A 19297-nucleotide genomic window follows, 5' to 3' on the forward strand; every position below is an offset into this window, starting at 1 on the left:
GTTTTTCACATCTGCTCGACAAAGTTCTCATCATGTCAGAGGTTTATTTTCTTTGACATTTTAAAAACTCGACCGTCTTTTTTTCCGTCTCTTGTCCTCGACTGTAAAATTATAAAACAACAACAACATCGTGGAGCGGCAGAACTGAACTCCACATTTCCTTCACATGTTTTTTAAAATCAGTTAAAAGGAGGATGTTGGATTCCCCCGTCTGACTTTGACATTTCAGAACCATTAAGATTTAAATGTCAAATTAACCAAATATCGAGAAACTGTCCTAATTTCAGAGGGATTTTTTTCTCTCTCTCTCACCCCCTTTTTTGTAATAGATACAAAACAAGTTCTGGTTTGGGTTTTTAAAAAAAACAGTTTTAATGTCAAGATGATAAGATCGATCTGGTGTGAATTTGAAGTTTTGTTGTGTTTTAAAGTATCTGTCTATGCAGATGACGCGCTTGTTTATCTGCGATTAAATTAGAGGTCATATACTACTAAAATGTAGATTTAGTGAACTTAATGAGGCAACTTTGAAACTGTTTTGTTGACAAAATTATCAATAAACACTCTTTACAAACTTTAAAATTGTTAAGATTCACCCGATTCATGCATGAACACAATGACAGCATATTTTGATATGCAGATGACATGCTTGTTTATGTAGATTAGAGATACAGTAATTGTTTATCTTTGATTAGATATAATTAATAACCTAACTGTAGATGTAGTGAACATCATGAGGAAGCTGTTTGAAAAATAAAATAATATGAGATTTGAACAGTGAAATTTGACAATATTCATCATTTATGTGGTGAAATGAGGCTTTACAACAAACCTATTTTGATTCCAATGAACGGCGAAACATGTTTTGAAGAAACTCTTGTTGAGTTGTCAGCTGCAGGAAGATTAATAACCCTGTCACAAATGTGGGGATGATGAGCTTTAAACATCATCAGAGAAGAGAAGAGAAGAGAAGAGAAGAGAAGAGAAGAGAAGAGAAGAGAAGAGAAGAGAAGAGAAGAGAAGAGAAAATCCCCAGCCATTCATTTCAGACTTTCACTGACATAAACATGTGAGGTTGAGGTAAGGGCAACAGCGCAATAAGTGGAGAACATATTGTGAATACGAAACAGAAGAAGAAAAAAAGATTTCTTGTCTGAAGTGAGTCACAGTCCTGAGAACAATGTGCTCATGTTTCAGATTCCCGTCATGGTGAGAAACTGTCACTTTCTGTGTTGCACAAAGAGCTTTTCCCACAAAGAAAGTTTGAATTTGTTACTTTGTATAATCGGGAGAACAACAAACTTTATATTGAAGAGAGAGAGAGAGAGAGTCTTAACTCTAACATCAGTGGGAGTTAATATTACAAAAGCTTCAGCATTGTGAGACCATGTGTAGGTGTGTGTGGAAATTCTCCTGAAACTAAGCCCAGACAACACGATGATTCATTTCAGGAAGACACTAATATCAGAGGACAATTTCAGCTCAAATTTCATATTCCACAAACTGCTAAAACATCATATTTGATTTGTGTATTAGGGTTATTAAATGACTTTGTCATGACAGCAACGACGTGTAATTGCAGAATGTCAATATTTGATTATACGTTATTGATCCCCTTAGGGAAATTCTTTCTCTGCATTTAACCCGTCCTTTACTGGGAAACTTCTGGGCAGCCACTGAGCAGCGCTCCCCAAGGGGGTTGGGTACCTTGCTCAGGGGTAAACCCAGCCTTTTGAACTGCCAGGGACTCGAACCGGTGACCGTGGAACAGGTGCAACAGACCAAATTAACCCCTGCCCAGAATAAACCTCCATGGAACCGGCAACCCTCGAACAATTTCAACACAAATTTGTTCACAAATGTGATTCAGATTCTCGTCAATGGTGCCGATTTTAACTCATTTGCTGCGGAAATTCTGGTCATAAATAATTATGATAGATTATAGATTATAATTATGATAGATTATACATGTTTGCAAAAATACGTTTGATTATTTTATCTACAATTTCTGCCAAATGATAAATTATTTCACCCAAATTTGACATGTTAGGAGACATCTTGGTTGACATCAAATTCAAGGACTTTCCAGGACCAATTCCCTCAAATTCAAGGACCTCATGTGCCGACACAGCTTAATAAGACGGTAGGGCACTTGTACGAGCATCTTCGTCTTTTTTTTGGGATCGTGGATTTTTTCATTTCCCAGGCATCACGTTGTCATTTTGTTCTCGCTTTGCTTAACTTTACTCACTCGTTGTTCTGCACAGAATCTCACGTTAACAGTCGGAGCGAGAGAGAGAGACAGTGGACAGTGTTTCTTCTGCGTAGGTCTAGTCTACGTAGATAAAGAGTAGGTGGCGTCGTAACAAACAAGGGAGACATTTACCTAAACATTAACTTACTTCTTTCTTTCAATGACCCATGTCTATTTAGGTTTGATTTTCACAAACGTTCAAGGATTTCAAGGACCCGTGGGAACCGTGAAACCCTTGTTACTTTAAATACAGCTATGACGACGACTCCAGCCTGGTTTTAAATGAACCTTCCAAACAGTTTACAATCTAATCTAAGTCACGTTACAACTTTCCTGAAGTATCAATTATTGTGTTTTTTCATCTTATTGCCTCAAATTAAACTGCAGATCATAATCATTAGTGATTTTTGAGTGGTCTATTCAGCTTTGTCACAAGCCTTTACGTACATTTAGTGTATACTTTGTAAACACATACAGATCTGGTTAGTTAAAGTGTTATTTTATTCATTTTTATTCCCTATTCAACCAGGATTAAAACACTAAAAATGTCTTTTACAAGAGAGTTCTGGCCTAAGACTCATTTAGCCTCAATTTTACAACATAAACCTTTGAATGTGAACGTGAATCCCAGCAGAAATCAATGTTACCATCTCTACTATGTGAGAGGGTGAGAAAGAGACACAGCGATAGGAGGTAAGTAGGGGACATTATACTGTATCTGGTTATTATTATTTTGTTATTATTCAGACTTCATTCACTCACGCACACCGGTGAGTGAAGGATGTGGGTGAGATAGAAATCTTATATTTCTTGTGAAAATGAAACTTATGCATTAACGCGGTGAATTCCCCAGCTGTTGCCTTATTCCAGGAAACTGATTTTACAGCGAAGTTTGTCTCTCTGTGTGTGTGTGTGTGTGTGTGTGTGTGTGTGTCTGAGTTACTGTTAAACCTCTGAAAATCCCTCTCAGATTCTTCTACGTTATTTCACATCACACAGTCTCATGCATACAGATATATACGAAAATGCCTGCTTGTTTATTTGTTTTATTATGAAGAATGTCTGTGCATTATTATATAGACTCTGGGAAAAACAAACATGAATGAATGAATGAATGAATGAAGGAATGATGCAACAAACACATAATATGCCCCTTGTTTCCTACCGACCCTCAAAAGGTTTAAAACAATGAATTTTCTCTTCTAATCCCAATCTGACAGAGCAGAAATGATCCCGACGTGATTTTAGCTCGTTCCTGAAAGCGCGCGTGAAGACGTGTTGAAATGATCTGATTCACAGAAGGAGATTGAAATGAAAACATAAGCGTTTAGACCCAGTTTAGTCACAGTTAAAGGGAAACTTCGCCCTGTTTTTCATTCCCCCAGCAGGAGCACAGCAAACATGATTTCTTTTGTTTCGTCTTAAACACTCACGTCAACCACACTCGGAACAGTTTACTAAAGCTAAAAAAAGGTTTGTTGTTTTAATTCACACAGAATGTAAGAGGTTCAACTGCATCATAACAATAAGAATAAGAATAATAAAAAAAAAGGAAAATTCAGTCTGCCGGTAAAGAAAGGCAAAGAAACAAAAAAAAAGGCAAAAACACCGTCTTTGATTTTTCCCTCCTGAAATGTTCAGACGCGTTTGCTACAAGTAACAAAATCATTAGGGCTGGGTTAAATAAAACTACTGATTTTCTGATTCATATCGATCTGATGTTGATTCCTATAATTATTGGATGGATCTCTTGCTGCTGAGGAGGACATTTTTAGTCTGTTTGTGTTTTCCGTTCCATCCATCACTTCAAAACATCACCGTTTTCTTTGGTTAATTACTTTAAATGGCTGAAGAGCTTCTAGGCTGGATAGTTTGATTTTTTCATGTTTGAGCTCAAATTATTAACGACTGTATTGCACTGTGTGGTCAAATTAAACACAAAGTGTGTTAATGTAACTACTAGAAGGATGCATGATATTTGACTCTTTGCCAACACCTGAGATGCCGATATATCGGGAGTTCTTGGGCCGGTAACCGCTATCGATACCAATATATATACGTCCCCCACGCCGAACCTCAGGTAATTTCATCTCTTCTGTTGTGAAATTAACACATATGTAGATTCAGCCTTCCGTTTTATTCAGTCGTATTTTAAAGTGAATATCGTCCGATACGGATATTGTGCCGATAATATTGTGCGTCCCTGATATTTTTAATGACGTACCATGTGAGAGCGATCCAGATTTTACACAGTTTTCAGTCTTAATTCTGTGAAAATCTCTTTCAACACCAAGCAAACCTGGCATGGAAAATGAAATGTCTCATTACTGTGAAACGCATCATATCGAAAAAACTGATCCAAGTGATAAAGCGGAAAATCAGCCGATACCCAGCCCTAAAACTAATACCTGAATTAGAACTGAAGTCACTTTGTAAAGGAATGTGAACTAGAAATGTGAGAACTTCTCAAGATAACGAAGGCCGATCATTGTACTGCATCACATTTACAGGTAAAGACTGAGTGGGAGGGACTTTAAGTTTCCACGAATCCCTAAACTATGCCATCAACATCAATCATTTAATGAAATGACTTTTTTTCTTTTTGGAAACCTTTTTTTTTTTTTTTTTTTTTGTTCATTGGTCCTTGATGTGGAGACTCATTTGCTCCGTGTTGTCAGCCTGACGACTGACTCTGCCGTGTGTGTGTGTGTGTGTGTGTTTTACTGTCTGTGTGATGATCTGTACGGGTGGAAGGGGAAGAGAGGGAGGAGGAGGAGGAGGAGGGAGGAGGGGAGGAGGCGGGGCCGCGACAGGCTAGACGAGCTCCACGTAATTGGCTGGGAACATTCCAAAGTGGCCTTTGGGGTCGTATCCTCGCCACCAGCCCTCGTCGATCATCTCGATCCCGGTGATGATGTCGTCGGGGTCGAACGAGATCTCCGTGTCGTCGGCTGATGGAAGGAGAGAGAAGTGCATGTGAGCGTGAGCGGCGCAAAAAGATTATAGATGATTTACATGTGAAGGTGCAACAATGCTAAAATGTAGAAATGGCCAAAAGGTGACATAACACTGAATATATAGAGATATGTTTTTTGAGTGGACAGCAAAGTAAGAATTTCATTGTACAGGGAAACGTGTTTCTTTACTGTGCATATGACAATAAACACTTTGAATCTTGAATCTTGAATGTAAATGCAATACAATGTAAAAATCTCACAATACATTAATAATAGAAGTCGACTAACATGGGTATTTCTATAGTAAATGCCAATTTTTAGTAATCAGAGCAGCCACAAATGTTCAGAATTACAAGCTAAATACTACATGATATTCAGAGCTATGTTACAATCACAATCACACTGTGAATTTGTTACTGCAATATTAAATAGACGTAGACTGATTAATAAATATTGCTTAAACTTTCTTTTTTCCATCCAAATATTACTTTTTTTGTAGTTTTCATGACCTGTTTCATGCATTTGATATCTAGCTTTAGTTAAAAGAGACAATAGGTGCAATAAGTGCAAGTCCAATAACTGGTTACTGAAGTTAAGCATTTTTTTGGTATTATTGTCATCATTAAACCGTTATATTTCATCAGATGGAGGAATTTTTTTTAAATTGACTAAATATGTGGGCCAAAACAAGAAATTGGTATCAATTATCATCTGACGCTCCTCTTTCTGAAAAGAACAAAATTATCAATCGATAACTAACAATAGTTTTCATATAATCTCTTCATCCTCTGAAGATTAATTTAGTAATCGACTCATTGTGTAATGCCTAAATGTTAATATTAATGCATTTAACTGTAGGCTGTCCCTTTTTTAATAAAAAAGGATGTTAATTTGTCCTTAACACTGACAAAAAACTAAACCTCACCAGCCTGGTAGTCGTATAAGGCTCTGGCACAGACAGTTTTAGCCGAGCTCTCGTCAGTCGCCACCTCGTAGTTATTCTTCTCCACCTGAGGGGGAAAATTAGGTCAAATGTGTTTTTTCTGGATTTATTTACGTGAAGGAAGAAAAAGTGTCCAGATGAACAGGAAGTAAACAACCACCTGCACAGGCTCTTCAGGCGCCGGCTCCTGGACGGGAGTGTTGTCGACTACCGGTGCCTCCTCTGAAAAGACAAGATTAAAGTCAGTGTGATGCTGTCTGAGCTGTGCTATCCATCCACCAGCAGGTGGCAGCAGCAGCTGCTAATCCCATTACAGTATTACTGGGGGGAATAATCCACTTTCTGAGTGTAAGAAGCAGATGGGCGGGTGAAATGTGACATGGGCCCCACCTTTCTGCTGGTCCTGAGGAGCTGCTGCCTCCTCCTCCTGCTGCTGCTCATCATACTCACACCTGGACTGTTCCAGGTCATCCACATCAGGCTCTTATCACCCAAAAACACAAGCACAGACACGCATGGATACAGAGGAACACAAACACAAGCCCACACAGGCTGGAAACCACCACCTGCCTCAGACATGAGAACATTCTTCCCCTGCACTTTAAACACAACGATCAGCAGCAGCAGCGATCAGCAGCAGAAGAACTGATCTCCAGGCTCATGATGAAAACACAAAGTTTGATGAATGGAAGCATGTGTCATGATTAGACAATGAAGACGATGACGCACGAGCACAACAATGAGAAGACTGATCTTTTAGTTAAGAATGAGGCTGAGTCACTAGAGTCAGTGTGTGAGGCTACATCCACACTGTGACGTTTTTATTTGAATTATAAAATGTATCCGCCTTCAGACGAGGGGTTTCAGCTCCATATCACAGGGACCAAGACCAATTTCAAGCACTTTCAAGGTCCATTTTACAAGTTTTTCCAGCACCTTAAGGCTGTGATGAATGTATATGAATACAAACATATTCAAAATAATTATTTCACAGTTTTTAATCACAATAAAAGTGATGGTTTTATGTCCTAAACGTTCATTTAGACTTAGAACTTATTATATTCTTCAAACTACTAAGAGAACTGTTCAGCCGCAGAAATACAGTCATTATTTAATATAAAAATCAAGCACCAGAATAAACCCTGGTATCTGCATCCACATCAACTAGGGCTGCAATCAACGATTATTTTCATAATCATTTAATCTTTCAATTATTATCTAGATTATTTAATTGTTAGGTCCATAAAATGTCATAAAATGAAAACCGTTGATCTGTGTTTTCCAAACATTGAAATGTATCAGTTTTGACAATTTCTCTGTTATATGGAGCAAAAAAAGTGAAAAAATTCACATTAAAAGGAGCTGAAAATAATCATAGAACTTGTTTTAATTATTGAAAAAAAAGGGCAGAAACGAATTACCTGATAATCAAAGTGGTTTATAACTTTGTTATAATTGATAAATACAAACACATGTGAAAACGTGTACAACACGAACATTCAAATGTGCTGACAAGCCGATTCTCTCCTGTGCAGTTGTTTTGCTTCGTTTCAGAAACTAACGAGAAACGACGATGTTGAAGAATTAAGATGAAGGGATTTCTGTGACGACAATACTGTGAGACTGAAAGTAAGCCAGGAAGTGAATGTGGGTAACTGGGTCACTGTTTTCAAAGGTCTCCTGTTTCTGTGAGGAAGATCTTAGTCTGGACGAGCGGAAACAAACTTTCACGTTCAATCTTTTGCTTTTCTGTAAACCAGGCATCGCTTCAGGTAACGTTTTCACACTCAAAAAAACCCTTAACTCTTATGACTGACACGACAATCAGGCCGACTGGATTTATTTTGATTTTGTCTGTAGAACTGTTTACGGTACTGAGAAGCTACACGTGAATCCTGTCTGATTAGACGCTGGTTCCGTGGAAGTCCAGAGGTTCTACCTTAATGACAACTAGAAGGGTGCAAAGCTCTATTTCTTTGCTTTCCGGTTTCCATTCATCCATCTTCTACCGCTTTATTCTCCACATGAGGGTTGTAACGGTCTAGAAGTTTTGGTAACTAGAAGTACGCATACGCAGGATGGTGAAAGAAGACTGAGATCTCATCCACACAGAAACAGAACTTTCACATAGCATATTTTTCTTTTCTCTAAACTCAGCAAGGTTTCAAGAAATGTCTTCATACATAAATAAATCCCTCAAAATGACTGAACACTAAAATCAAGAGCACAAACACCCACACAAGGGTAAGATTTTTAGATTTTCCCGCACGTTTTATTTGAAAAATAGCTTTTCCTGGCTCTCAAAGTGTTGGTTCGATATAAAACTCTCAGTTTTAAGGGCTCAAATTGGGAATAGTGTGGACAGAAGGCAAATCTGGAGCAGAAGTTACGCAATTTTTAACCAATAACGCACTAATGTGGACATAGCCTTGGTGTTGAGTGTTTGTGTGTCGGCGTGAGTCTCACACCTGCTGCACGGACGGGAGAGGCGGAGCCCGCGGGCTCAGGCGAAGCTTGGCGCTGCGGTGAGCCGGCTCGCTCAGATTCATACGCTTGCTTAGGCAGAAACAGGCTGTGCAGACGCCCTGAGCGGAGACACAATATGGAACCCACAAAACATGCAGCGAGGGAGAGAGAGAGAGAGAGAGAGAGTGAGAGAGAGAGAAAGCAGAAGAAGACAAGGACACCATGATGGAGACACTGTGGTTAAATATGACTGGGAGACAACCGGACAGTCTGATGGGAGAGTTGAAGCACTGAGAAGAGGACGGCGTTGAACAGGGCTGAACAATAAATCGTTGAAACTTAATCAGCAAATCGCAACATCGAAGTTTTATATTTAAATATTGAATAAACGAGTATAAAAACTAATATTTTCATGAGATGATGCTCCATCTGGTTTTAAAGTGTAACTAAACCCCCTATTCTGAAGCTAACTCTGCCAAATGTCTGATGCCATGAAGCGGGCTGAGAGCGGAGTGAGGGAGGAAGTGGGAAGCAGTGCAGGGGGCGTGGCCTGGCCAATGAGATCTGGTTCAATTACTTTTTTTTGTGCACTGTCCCTGTTAAAATAACAATACAATAAAAACTAAACAAGAGGCGTCAAAAACGACACCTCCTGCGTTTATAAAAGGGGGAGGAGTCTGGGGGAACGAGCCTCGCTCTGGTTGGACAAGAGGGTGAACAAAAAGTGTGTGCCACTAAGAAAGCCAGTGGCAAAATGCAAATGACCAGAGAGGGCAGTACATTTTTCACTAAACTGATCAACAAACAGCATCAACTCGAAACACATATTCACTGGTTTATACCTAAAGAACAGAGCGTAGGGGTCTTGAACACATATTAAACTGAATATTGACTTTAAAAGTTATATCGCAACTGAGATTTAGAAACAGGTAAAACAAAACTAAATTGTTCAGCCTACAGTTGAAGCACTAGTTTCCTCATAGAGAAAATCACCTGATGGCATCAACCACGACCTGACAGAAAGGGAATTAAGCCCCGTTTCCACCAAGCGTTGCGTTTTAGTTCAGTTCTTTGTTTAGATTGTCAAAATAACATCTTGAGAGAGAGAGAGCTCTGCAGTAAACAAAGGAGAAGCAAACAGTTTGATTGTCGGTGTTTGGGTGATGATGATACCTGGCTGTGAACTCGCGGGGGCCGCAGAGGGGACGTCTGCGTCACTGGGAGTTATTCCTCTCTCCCTCTGCATGAACATCTCCCTGGGGTTCATGGCGCGCTGAGAGATGAGAGAGGCCGCCTCCTGAGAAAATAAATAATTTGTGTAATGCACGACAGATGGGCACAAGGTAATGAACAACGTGGTGGCAAATGTTGGAGAAGTGAGCAGCGGGGTTTGTGATGTGGAACGAAGGCTGGGTCGATATGGCTTATAAATAATAGCTGGATATTTTAGGCTGTATCCAATTACACGAGATCAGGTTGTTTCATGGTAAGTTTTCTTTTGAGATGTTTGTGCTTAAATACACTCTAAAATAAATGATTTGCTGTTTATGAGCTGTATTACATGATCTTAAAATACATATGATCATTACTTTTCATTTTAGATAATACCTGGTTTATTTCATTTAATTTCATTTTTACGAGAGACAATCAAATTCTGCTATCACACAAATAATTAGGTCAACAGATTAAAAAAAATGTTTTATTAAGAGACTTTTTAAAACATAATTTATGTCAATTCAATGTATTTTTTTAATAAATATGTATAATATTTAGTGCATTTAACTAATTCAGTATAATAAATATGATGATTTTCAAAGCAACAGCCTTTAAAAACCAGGAAAAGTCATATCACATATGACAAAATCAAGCCTCATGTCATGATATTCTGTAGCTATAATATCGATATATTGCCTAGCGCTGTGTGGAATATCTTACTTTTAATTTTAGCTCAAATATTGACAAATTAGAATTCCGCACAAGACCAATTTTTAGTGCATTGTGCAGCAAAACAGTCGGTTACAATCAACACAGTTTCAATATTTAGAACAGGAAAACAACACGTAGTGTACCCGTTTCAAAATAAAATCATGTACTATATTATTTATGCCACTTTCGAAATCTGTAAATCTAAAAATAGCAGAGCACATGAGAAGCAGGTGATCAGAGACGCAGCCGTCACATGTGGACAGAGGTCATGCAATAAAGTCATAAAAAGCTTTAGAACGTTTAGAAAAAAAGGAGAGAGAAGTGTTGTGTGTGTGTGTGTGTGTGTGTGGAGATCACTTTCAGCATGGGTAAACTCACATTGGCCTTCTCCACAGATTCACCTCTCCTGAGTGCTTTCTTCTGGACTGACTCCTTCTCCTTCTGCTCCTCCTGATGACGTTAACATCACTGATGACACCGCTCACATTCACTAACTTCCTGACTAATGTGTCTATAGCATGTGAAACTACGGAAACTTACTTAACTATCAACATAACATAAAACTCTATACTTAGAAACTCAAAATTCTCTCTTCAAAAATAAAAATTACAGCCATTGATATTTATTTCCCTCTGCTTTTGGTCTGCAGCCTAATCGATGACTCAAAAAACACTTATTACACGTATGTGCGAGTTTCTCTCTAAAATTCTGTGGTTTCAGCTTCTTGAATGTGAACATATTCTGGTGTATTTGCTCATCTGTGACTGTGACAGTAAACTGAATGAATTTGGTTTGTGGACCAAAAAACAAACAAATATTATACCTGCAACTATAAGAAAATCCTTGTTTGGTTCATAAAATGTTTCCCAAACCTTGAATTGAATTGAATCTCAGTCTTAATGATTCATTTGAAATATGGAAAAAAGAAAAATATTTACATTTAAGAAGCTGAAAAAAGATAAGAGAACTCGGTTAATTAGAAAACGACACTCCAACAAACACGCCCTCGTGTCATTTTGAGGTTTACGGAAACACCTATCAATTTTTTCCAGGATTTCCAGGTCTGCGTTATATTCCAATAATCTATATAATGTGTAGTACAAGACACTTGTTTATTCAAGTACGTACAAAGGAAACACAAACCTAGCAGACGTGCAAATATGTGACTCTATTGTAATAATTCATTTTGGCTGTGACAATGATGATATTTCACAATAAATGCATACAATAGGATAGACATATTATAATATTGTTTATGAATGGCTGAGGCAGATGAAGAGTCAGTTGGTTATAATGTTGTTATTCGCAGTATTTGTCTATAGATGCATAAAGATTACATGACATCTGGGTCCCACTCTCTGCTGCTAGGCTGAATTAATTCTGCATTCAACATTGCTTTAAGAGACGCACAGTCGTGTCTTTTCCTCAGAAAATGTATTATTGCATTTGTATTAATAGTAATTATGATTATGGATCATTAAATACACAGTTTGAGATACATGGAGGATCAAATTATAGTTTAAATGTAGTCCTCCGAGTTGAATAGTAAGGTGTGCAGAAACTCCCACCCCTAAACACAGTCTCCATTCACTCTCATCAGCGCCCTCATGTCTCTGTCAGGTCGTGAGACAGTCGGGGGACAGCGAGACACTCACCCAGCGTTGTTTCTCATGCTCTTTGTTCTCAGCTTCCTGCTGCTGCTGGTACTTCCTGTCAATCAAAAAAGGACATTTGAAAGGTGCATTTGAACCTTTCATCAGATACCGTTACAAACCGGTCTCGACCACTTCCCGTTCAGGTGATACGTACTTCTGTTGCTCGATTTCAGAAGCTTTCTCTTTGTCCCTCTTTTCCCTCAGTGCTGCCTCTTTGGCCTCCCTGTCTTTCCTCTCTCTCTCCAGCTGCTGGCGCTCTTCATCCATCTTGCGCCGCTCCTCCTGCCGACGTTTCTCCTCTTCTTTCTGAAGAGCCAAACACAGCAGCCCTGGGTTAGCTCCAGGTTTACTAGTGTACACATAGTGAAACTATTTGTCTGCTTGGTTTTTGTTGAGCATTATCCGTTTGCTGCGCCCTTTATTTGAAAACAGGCTCTGTCAAGCAATACTATCAGACCTGAGTGAGGGGGTGTTTGTGTGTATACAGCAGAAGAGCATGGGCGGATGGAGATAAGAAGCATTAATCCCATCAAACTGCTGAAAAAGCAACATTTTGCAGTTGAATTCACTTTTCAAAATTTTCATTGGTGCCTATGTGTGTTTTCAGCCAAACTGCAACCTATGTCGCTACTACCGACTTCTGTCGTGACTTGCGTAAATCACTTCCTGTGTGCAGCGCACTTCATGAGATGAAACACAGAGAGAGTAGACTGTGGAGCTGAGGAGCGTGCAACTTGTTTATATTTGAAAGGTGCACAGGTAAGATTATAATCTTGATTTCACCAAAGAAAAGAAAGAAAGGAAATGAGCAGCATCGTCATCTGTGGTTGCATCTGTGACAGTTCCTAAGGAAAAGACGACATACTAGAACTGACAACTCCAAAGAGTTCTGGCACTTTTTTATCATTTAGCATATTTTTAAATGATTATTAAACTCAAGTGATTTGTTGGGAACTTACCTCCGTCTGTGCCCAGAAGGTGTCTTTATTGGTCTTTCTGATTTCGGACATAGCGTTGGTCTTTTGATACACTGAGCCCTGAACAAAGGGGGGAAAAAAAACAATACACAATCAACACAATTTTAAATAAGACAGCGGTCTCAAGTTCTGGTTTGAGGATTTCTCATGATTAAAACATAACGTCTGATCTAAGTGGTTCACTTTGTATGACCTTCACTACACACACACTGTTAATACTTGATAATGATAATACTTTGATAACAAGTACTAAAGAGTACTAAAAATGAACAACCGAAACACGAAATCGTCTACACACGTCATGATTAAACACCGCTAGAGCAAATACAGCTTTGTTCTATGCATGTGCAAAGTGCAGCTACTTCCCTGTCTTAACAATTTATGTTAGGGATTTTATTTTTAGAAAGAAATACACATTAGCGGTTTCTTTGTCTTTTGTTTTATGGTGGGTAGACACCACGACGGTCGTCAAATAATAGTGCTAACAGGAAGTAGCTGCACTTTTGCACATGCACCTGCACGAATCGGGTAATGTTTTTGGACCTTTAGTCACAACTCCAGGACGGTGAGATAAGAAATACTGTAAGCTAAGTGTTTATCTGTTCTAGCGTACAAACAAACATCAAACGGGAGTTCATACCACAGGACCCTGAGGACCACTGTCCCTGAAGCGACCGGAGGATTCCTTGTGGAAACTGTAGTTGGCTCCTGAGGCTTTCCCTACTTTCTGCACGATCACATCGGGCTCCACGTCCTCATCGGCTCTGGCATTTATCGTGACGTGGGCTCCCTGAAACGACACAACGGAGAAGTTTCTGTTAATTTTCTTAAAAACACCTGTGGTTGTTCACCTCGGTTGAGATGAGACATAAGTGTAATTTATAGCTCAAGTAGAAGAATGATTTTACAAGGCATCTTGAAATCCTGGGTCGGGGTTTGTGTTGTAGTAGTTAAATCTGATCTACGGGGGTGTTCAAGTTGAATACCCACTCTAAATATTACTTCAACATGTCAAGTTCTTCTCTGTCTTTCTATTTATTTTTGCACACGGACCAATTAGTGGTAGTGAATTTGACCTGCATGTAACCCATCGTTATTATATAACCAGTAGTGAACACACACAAGCCAGAGGCAGGAGCAGTGGGCAGCACTTATCTGCACCAGGGAGCAATGGCTTGCTCAGGGGCACCCAGGATTTGAACCCAGCAACCATCCAGTTACAAGCCCAATTATTTTCCTCTTGGCCATGGGCTGCCTAATGTTCTTATATTCAACTAATATTAAAGGCCACATAGACCGGAAGCTCCAATCGGCACTTCCGTAGTTTGATGTTGTCATCAGTATACCTCACCACTCCTCTCACCACCGTAGCGCCTCCTAGTGCGGGCACTAGTCCGGGCACATCCGGTTGCGTACATTCAACCGCAGAAGAAGAACTACTCTCGTTGTAGCTGCTGAGATGCAGAGCATCCACCGTGCCAGAGGGGGAGCTGTGTATCTGAGAGCTGGCCTATCTATTACGTCACTTCCAGGTACCTGGCCAATCACAGGACATTAGGAAAGCTCTCGTTGTCTGGCCAATCACAACACAGTCCACGTTCTGGGGGTGTGGTTTTGGTCTGAAACAGCGCGGCTGACGAGAGTGTCAGTGAGGAGATATTTTGATCGGCTCGTTTGCAGCGATTAGGAGGATTTTAACCATGAAAACAAATGAATATATGTAAGTAGACTTCCATAACTAACATATATGTTAGTTATGTTCGCCTTTAAACTCAACTCAAAAATGAAAGTGGCGTTACCTTAAGAAAATTGGCCATGGAGCTGACATGGTTTGCACACAGTCCTTTCCTGGAGTCGTTCACTCCTTCCCCGGTCTGAAACGCATATATTGATTCTATAAGGTCAAGCATGGCCACTACAACGACAAAATAAAGTCTGTCTGTGTTGCACTCACCCAGTTGATGAGGACGTATTTAGGCAGGCCGGAATTTGGATCCTCGACACGGCAGAAAGCGTACATGACTTTTCCACTGTTGAGTTCCTCAACCAACTCCTCCAGACCTCCATCTGATACATCAACATTGTGGTAGAGTCAGAGGGTTATTGCGGCAAGTTGTGTAACAGAGGACATTTCTTCCCTCTTACAAATGTTGGGTTGAGACAGCAGAGGCAAGCAATTCTTTTGTGCTGATATTCCAGGACTGGAGCTGCATGCTGCTGACAATGACAATTGTGTTGAGATCATAACATTCAGTTACTCACCCCCTGTTTCTGCCAGACGGATATCATTACTGTTTCCCTCATAAGTAAACAAGGCCCTGGGGGGGGGGGGAAAGATCAGATAAAGCATATAATTTTTATCTTGAGAAATGATCGTAAAACGGCTCAAACTGACAGAGAGAGAACGTTATTCAAGCACCGACATGCATTATTTCACATTAAACTATAAACTGGATGCTTTGTAAACCTATACAAGCCCTTTTTCCACAAGATATATTTTACAGACAAAGTATGTTTGTGTTGAACCTCACAAACAGCCCAGTTACAAATTCCGAAATAGAACCAAGACATGTCTCAGAACGTCTGGAACAAAGCAATTAGGACACTAAAAATAAGCACAACCACAATCGCTGTGGTTGAAGATGAGTCAACAAGGCTTACTCGGTCCAAAATGATAGCATCATGACTTTAGCATGTTATCATGAAATATCAAAAGGAGAGTTTGCATTCGTCAGGCCAAAATGAAGGTTCCCAAGCAACCAACACAGTCGCCTGACCACAAGAATGTTGAGTCACTTTGGGAAATGGGATCTCATCATTAGCAACTCATGTAAAATTAAAGGTTTAAGCTAAGAACCTATGAGACAATAAAGAGCATCATAATGCAACCATTACAAAAGACATAAATAGGATAATACAGGGTATTTTTACCAATTCATGTTCAAAGGATGGACCCTACAGCCGTGTTTCCATCATGGTACAGTCCAGTTTGGATCAGGCTTGCGTTTTCGTCTGAGAACAGTATATTTGATAGACTGGATGTGGGCTATGTCAGTGAGATACGTAGCGTGGCGTTGTACTGGAAACAACGACGAATGACGACATTGAACGCGACATAACAGACAACACAACAGACAACAATGGAGGACATCCAGCAGCTTTTTTCTGTACCGGGTTGAACACAACAGACTCTCACGAGAGCGACCATGTCTATGAAACTGATTTAAAAGGCAAACAAACATCATCGTCATTTTGATATTCCCGCCACTTCTTGTCGTCTTCGTCTTCTAGTGCCATTTCCTGTGTCCCACCTTCTCTTTTTCATTGACTGTTGACGACGTGTGTTCACAGTGGGGTCTGTAATCAGTACACACTACGTGATTGTGTCCAGAGTCGTTTGATTGACTATGAATGAGGTTAGGTCTGTTACCTAGAGCTGAATCGATTATTAATCGATTACTAAATTAATCGACAACTATTTTGATAATCGATTCATCGGTTTGAAGCTTTTTTCATGATTAAAACAAGATTTCTGAGTGTTTAAGCTTCTTCAATATGAATATTTTCTTCATTTCTTTGCTCTGGATAACGAATTAATCATTAAAAGTCAATCATTTTGGTTTGTGGACAAAACAAGACATTTGAGAACATCATCATTTCCAGGTTTGACAAACACCGATCAACATTTTTTATGGTTTTCTGATATTTTATGGACCAAGCGATTCATCGAGAAAATAATCGACAGATTAATCGATTATGAAAATAATCGTTAATTGCAGCTCTACTGTTACCCCTCACAAACATGCTGATACGAGTCTTTACCCCTCACACACTCACAGATTTCTGTGCCAACCGTCACTGACCAGTGCAGACACTGCCCAACTGTGAATCGTGGGTAAAATCGTGCAAATAATAATCTTGTAGTGTGTCACCAGCTGTGGACACATTCCGCAAGTGTGTGAAATCCAAGGAGAGGAGTAGGAGTGTGTGGATATTACAGCTGGGACTCCCTGAGCAATTGCTCCTCGGAGTTAATTAATTCAGGTCATCATTAAACACAGTGTTGGCAGTTGTAATCTGCAGGTTTCTTTCAGACCTCAGGACAAATCAGCGTAGAGGAAGTCAGTGGATTTGACTTTCACATGTTGGTCATTGTTTTATCTCAATGAAATTTAACCAGGAAGTAGCTTAAATATTTGCTTTCCATGCACTCATTTTTAGTGAGAGGTAGAGATTATACACATACTATAAACTCATGAATATTACATTATACATACTGTAAATATTTAGTTATTTGGTTGGTTGGTTAGTAAGTTAGTGCAGTTAACTAACACAAACCAGCTGTGTTTGTAGCTGTTAATTTAGCTCATCTCTCATCAGCCTGACAGTAAATGTGAGAAAGCTTCACGACACTTTATTTAGGCAGAAAACATACAGTATACGAACAAAATAACTAGGTCACAGTTTATCAAAGGTTGGGTAGGTTAAGGTTAACCAAACTCACTGCTAGCCAACACTCTGACGCTAGTATAATAACAGCACCTCCTTGAATCTTTAAAACATTATTTTAAAGAGAAAAAGCAGCTCTTTACCAGTTGGTGCTGGATTTTTCATCCACCACGTCTTTATACGCGGCCGTTAACGCGGGGCCGTTTTTGCTCAGGTTTACTGCCATCGTTATACGCTGAGTACAGCTAGCCAGCTAGCTATCCGGGATGCGCCCTTCCTACTGGGAGGCGTGGCGGCGACGCTGATGCTGACTTTCAGCCAGGGTTGCCAGGTCTGCCGAACAAAACAGGCGGTGTCCATAACTTTTTCTTTATCTTTTTTTAAGAGGGACATGCGATGGACTGGCGGACTGTCCAGGGTGTACCCCGCCTATCGCACCTATGTCAGCTGAGATTGGCATAGCACCCACCCCGCGACCGGTGGAGGATAAAGCGGTAGATAATGGATGGATGGATACAACTTAGCATCTCAAATTTGACTTAGTATCTCATACTTATGACTTTGTATCTCATAATTGACTTAGTATCTCATACTTATGACCTAGTATCTCATAATCGACTTAGTATCTCATCTCATATGTACGACTTAGTACCTCATAATTGACTAAGTATCTCATACTTATGACTTAGTATCTCATAATCGACTTAGTATCTCATACTTATGACTTAGTAACTCATACTTATGACTTAGTATCTCATAATCGACTTAGTATCTCATACTTATGACTTAGTATCTCATACTTATGACTTAGTATCTCATAATCGACTTAGTATCTCATCTCATATGTACGACTTAGTACCTCATCTCATACGTGACTTAGTATCTCATAATTGACTTAGTATCTCATACTTATGACTTAGTATCTCATAATCGACTTAGTATCTCATACTTATGACTTAGTATCTCATCTCATATGTACGACTTAGTACCTCATCTCATACGTGACTTAGTATCTCATACTTATGACTTAGTATTTCATACTTATGACTGAGTATTTCATACTTATGACTTAGTATCTCATACTTATGACTTAGTATCTCATACTTATGACTTAGCATCTCATCTCATATGTACGACTTAGTACCTCATCTCATACGTGACTTAGTATATCATAATTGACTTAGTATCCCATACTTATGACTTAGTATCTCATAATTGACTTAGTATCTCATCTCATATGTACAACTTAGTACCTCATCTCATACGTGACTTAGTATCTCATACGTATGACTTAGTATATCATAATTCCGACTTAGTATCTCATAAGTACGACTTAGTATCTCATAATTATTACTTATTAATATATATCTTTATTTTTCAAGTGGCAGAAACAGACTTAGGGACCATAGACAGACAACAGCTTTTCTTCATGCTGTCAGTCACATACCTCTATATTCGATTTACAAATTCTCCTCTTCTTTTCTCCCCGAAGGCTTTTCATTTTGAAGATGTGGAATTTATGAAGACAGATTTAATCTGCCTATTGTTGTGCTTTACAAAGAAACTGGATTGGATCAGCACAACTGTTCGCTAGCTGAGCCGCAAAGTGTGAGTATCTGTGACAGGAAAACCTTTCTTTCATTGGCTATGTATTTAATTATGCCCAGAAA

At 39.3% G+C, this 19297-nt stretch overlaps 1 protein-coding gene across 4 annotated transcripts; it reads right to left on the minus strand.

Annotated features, from left to right (window-relative positions):
* Nucleotides 1-3284: 3284 nt before the first annotated feature.
* dbnlb (drebrin-like b) lies at nt 3285-17929 on the minus strand. Of its 4 annotated transcripts, XM_058636398.1 has the most exons (15): nt 17771-17929; nt 15441-15496; nt 15133-15245; nt 14978-15052; nt 13819-13968; nt 13161-13238; nt 12356-12507; nt 12202-12256; nt 10925-10996; nt 9794-9917; nt 8623-8739; nt 6545-6637; nt 6315-6376; nt 6137-6221; nt 3285-5205 (listed from the first exon to the last, which is right to left on the minus strand). In XM_058636398.1, exons 1-15 carry the CDS (start codon nt 17851-17853, stop codon nt 5069-5071), a joined length of 1452 nt encoding a protein of 483 aa, XP_058492381.1. In that variant the 5' UTR covers nt 17854-17929; the 3' UTR covers nt 3285-5068. The 4 variants fall into 4 exon arrangements, with proteins under 4 accessions (XP_058492381.1, XP_058492384.1, XP_058492382.1 ...); XM_058636401.1 differs by lacking the exon at nt 8623-8739; XM_058636399.1 differs by lacking the exon at nt 6545-6637.
* Between the last annotated feature and the right edge of the window lie 1368 nt (nt 17930-19297).

This window comes from Solea solea, chromosome 8, assembly GCF_958295425.1.
Source record: "Solea solea chromosome 8, fSolSol10.1, whole genome shotgun sequence".
NCBI classification, from domain to species: Eukaryota; Metazoa; Chordata; class Actinopteri; order Pleuronectiformes; family Soleidae; genus Solea; species Solea solea.

What these genes read in the sequence shown, in the direction of transcription:
- dbnlb (XM_058636398.1), bottom strand. Translation starts at nt 17,853, where the DNA reads ATGGCAGTAAACCTGAGCAAAAACGGCCCCGCGTTAACGGCCGCGTAT. An exon ending in TCTGAAATCGAGCAACAGAA is followed by an intron (nt 12,257 to 12,355) that starts GTACGTATCACC and finishes TTTGATTGACAG; the next exon opens with GAAGTACCAGCAGCAGCAGG. An exon ending in CGCCTGAAGAGCCTGTGCAG is followed by an intron (nt 6,222 to 6,314) that starts GTGGTTGTTTAC and finishes TTTCCCCCTCAG; the next exon opens with GTGGAGAAGAATAACTACGA.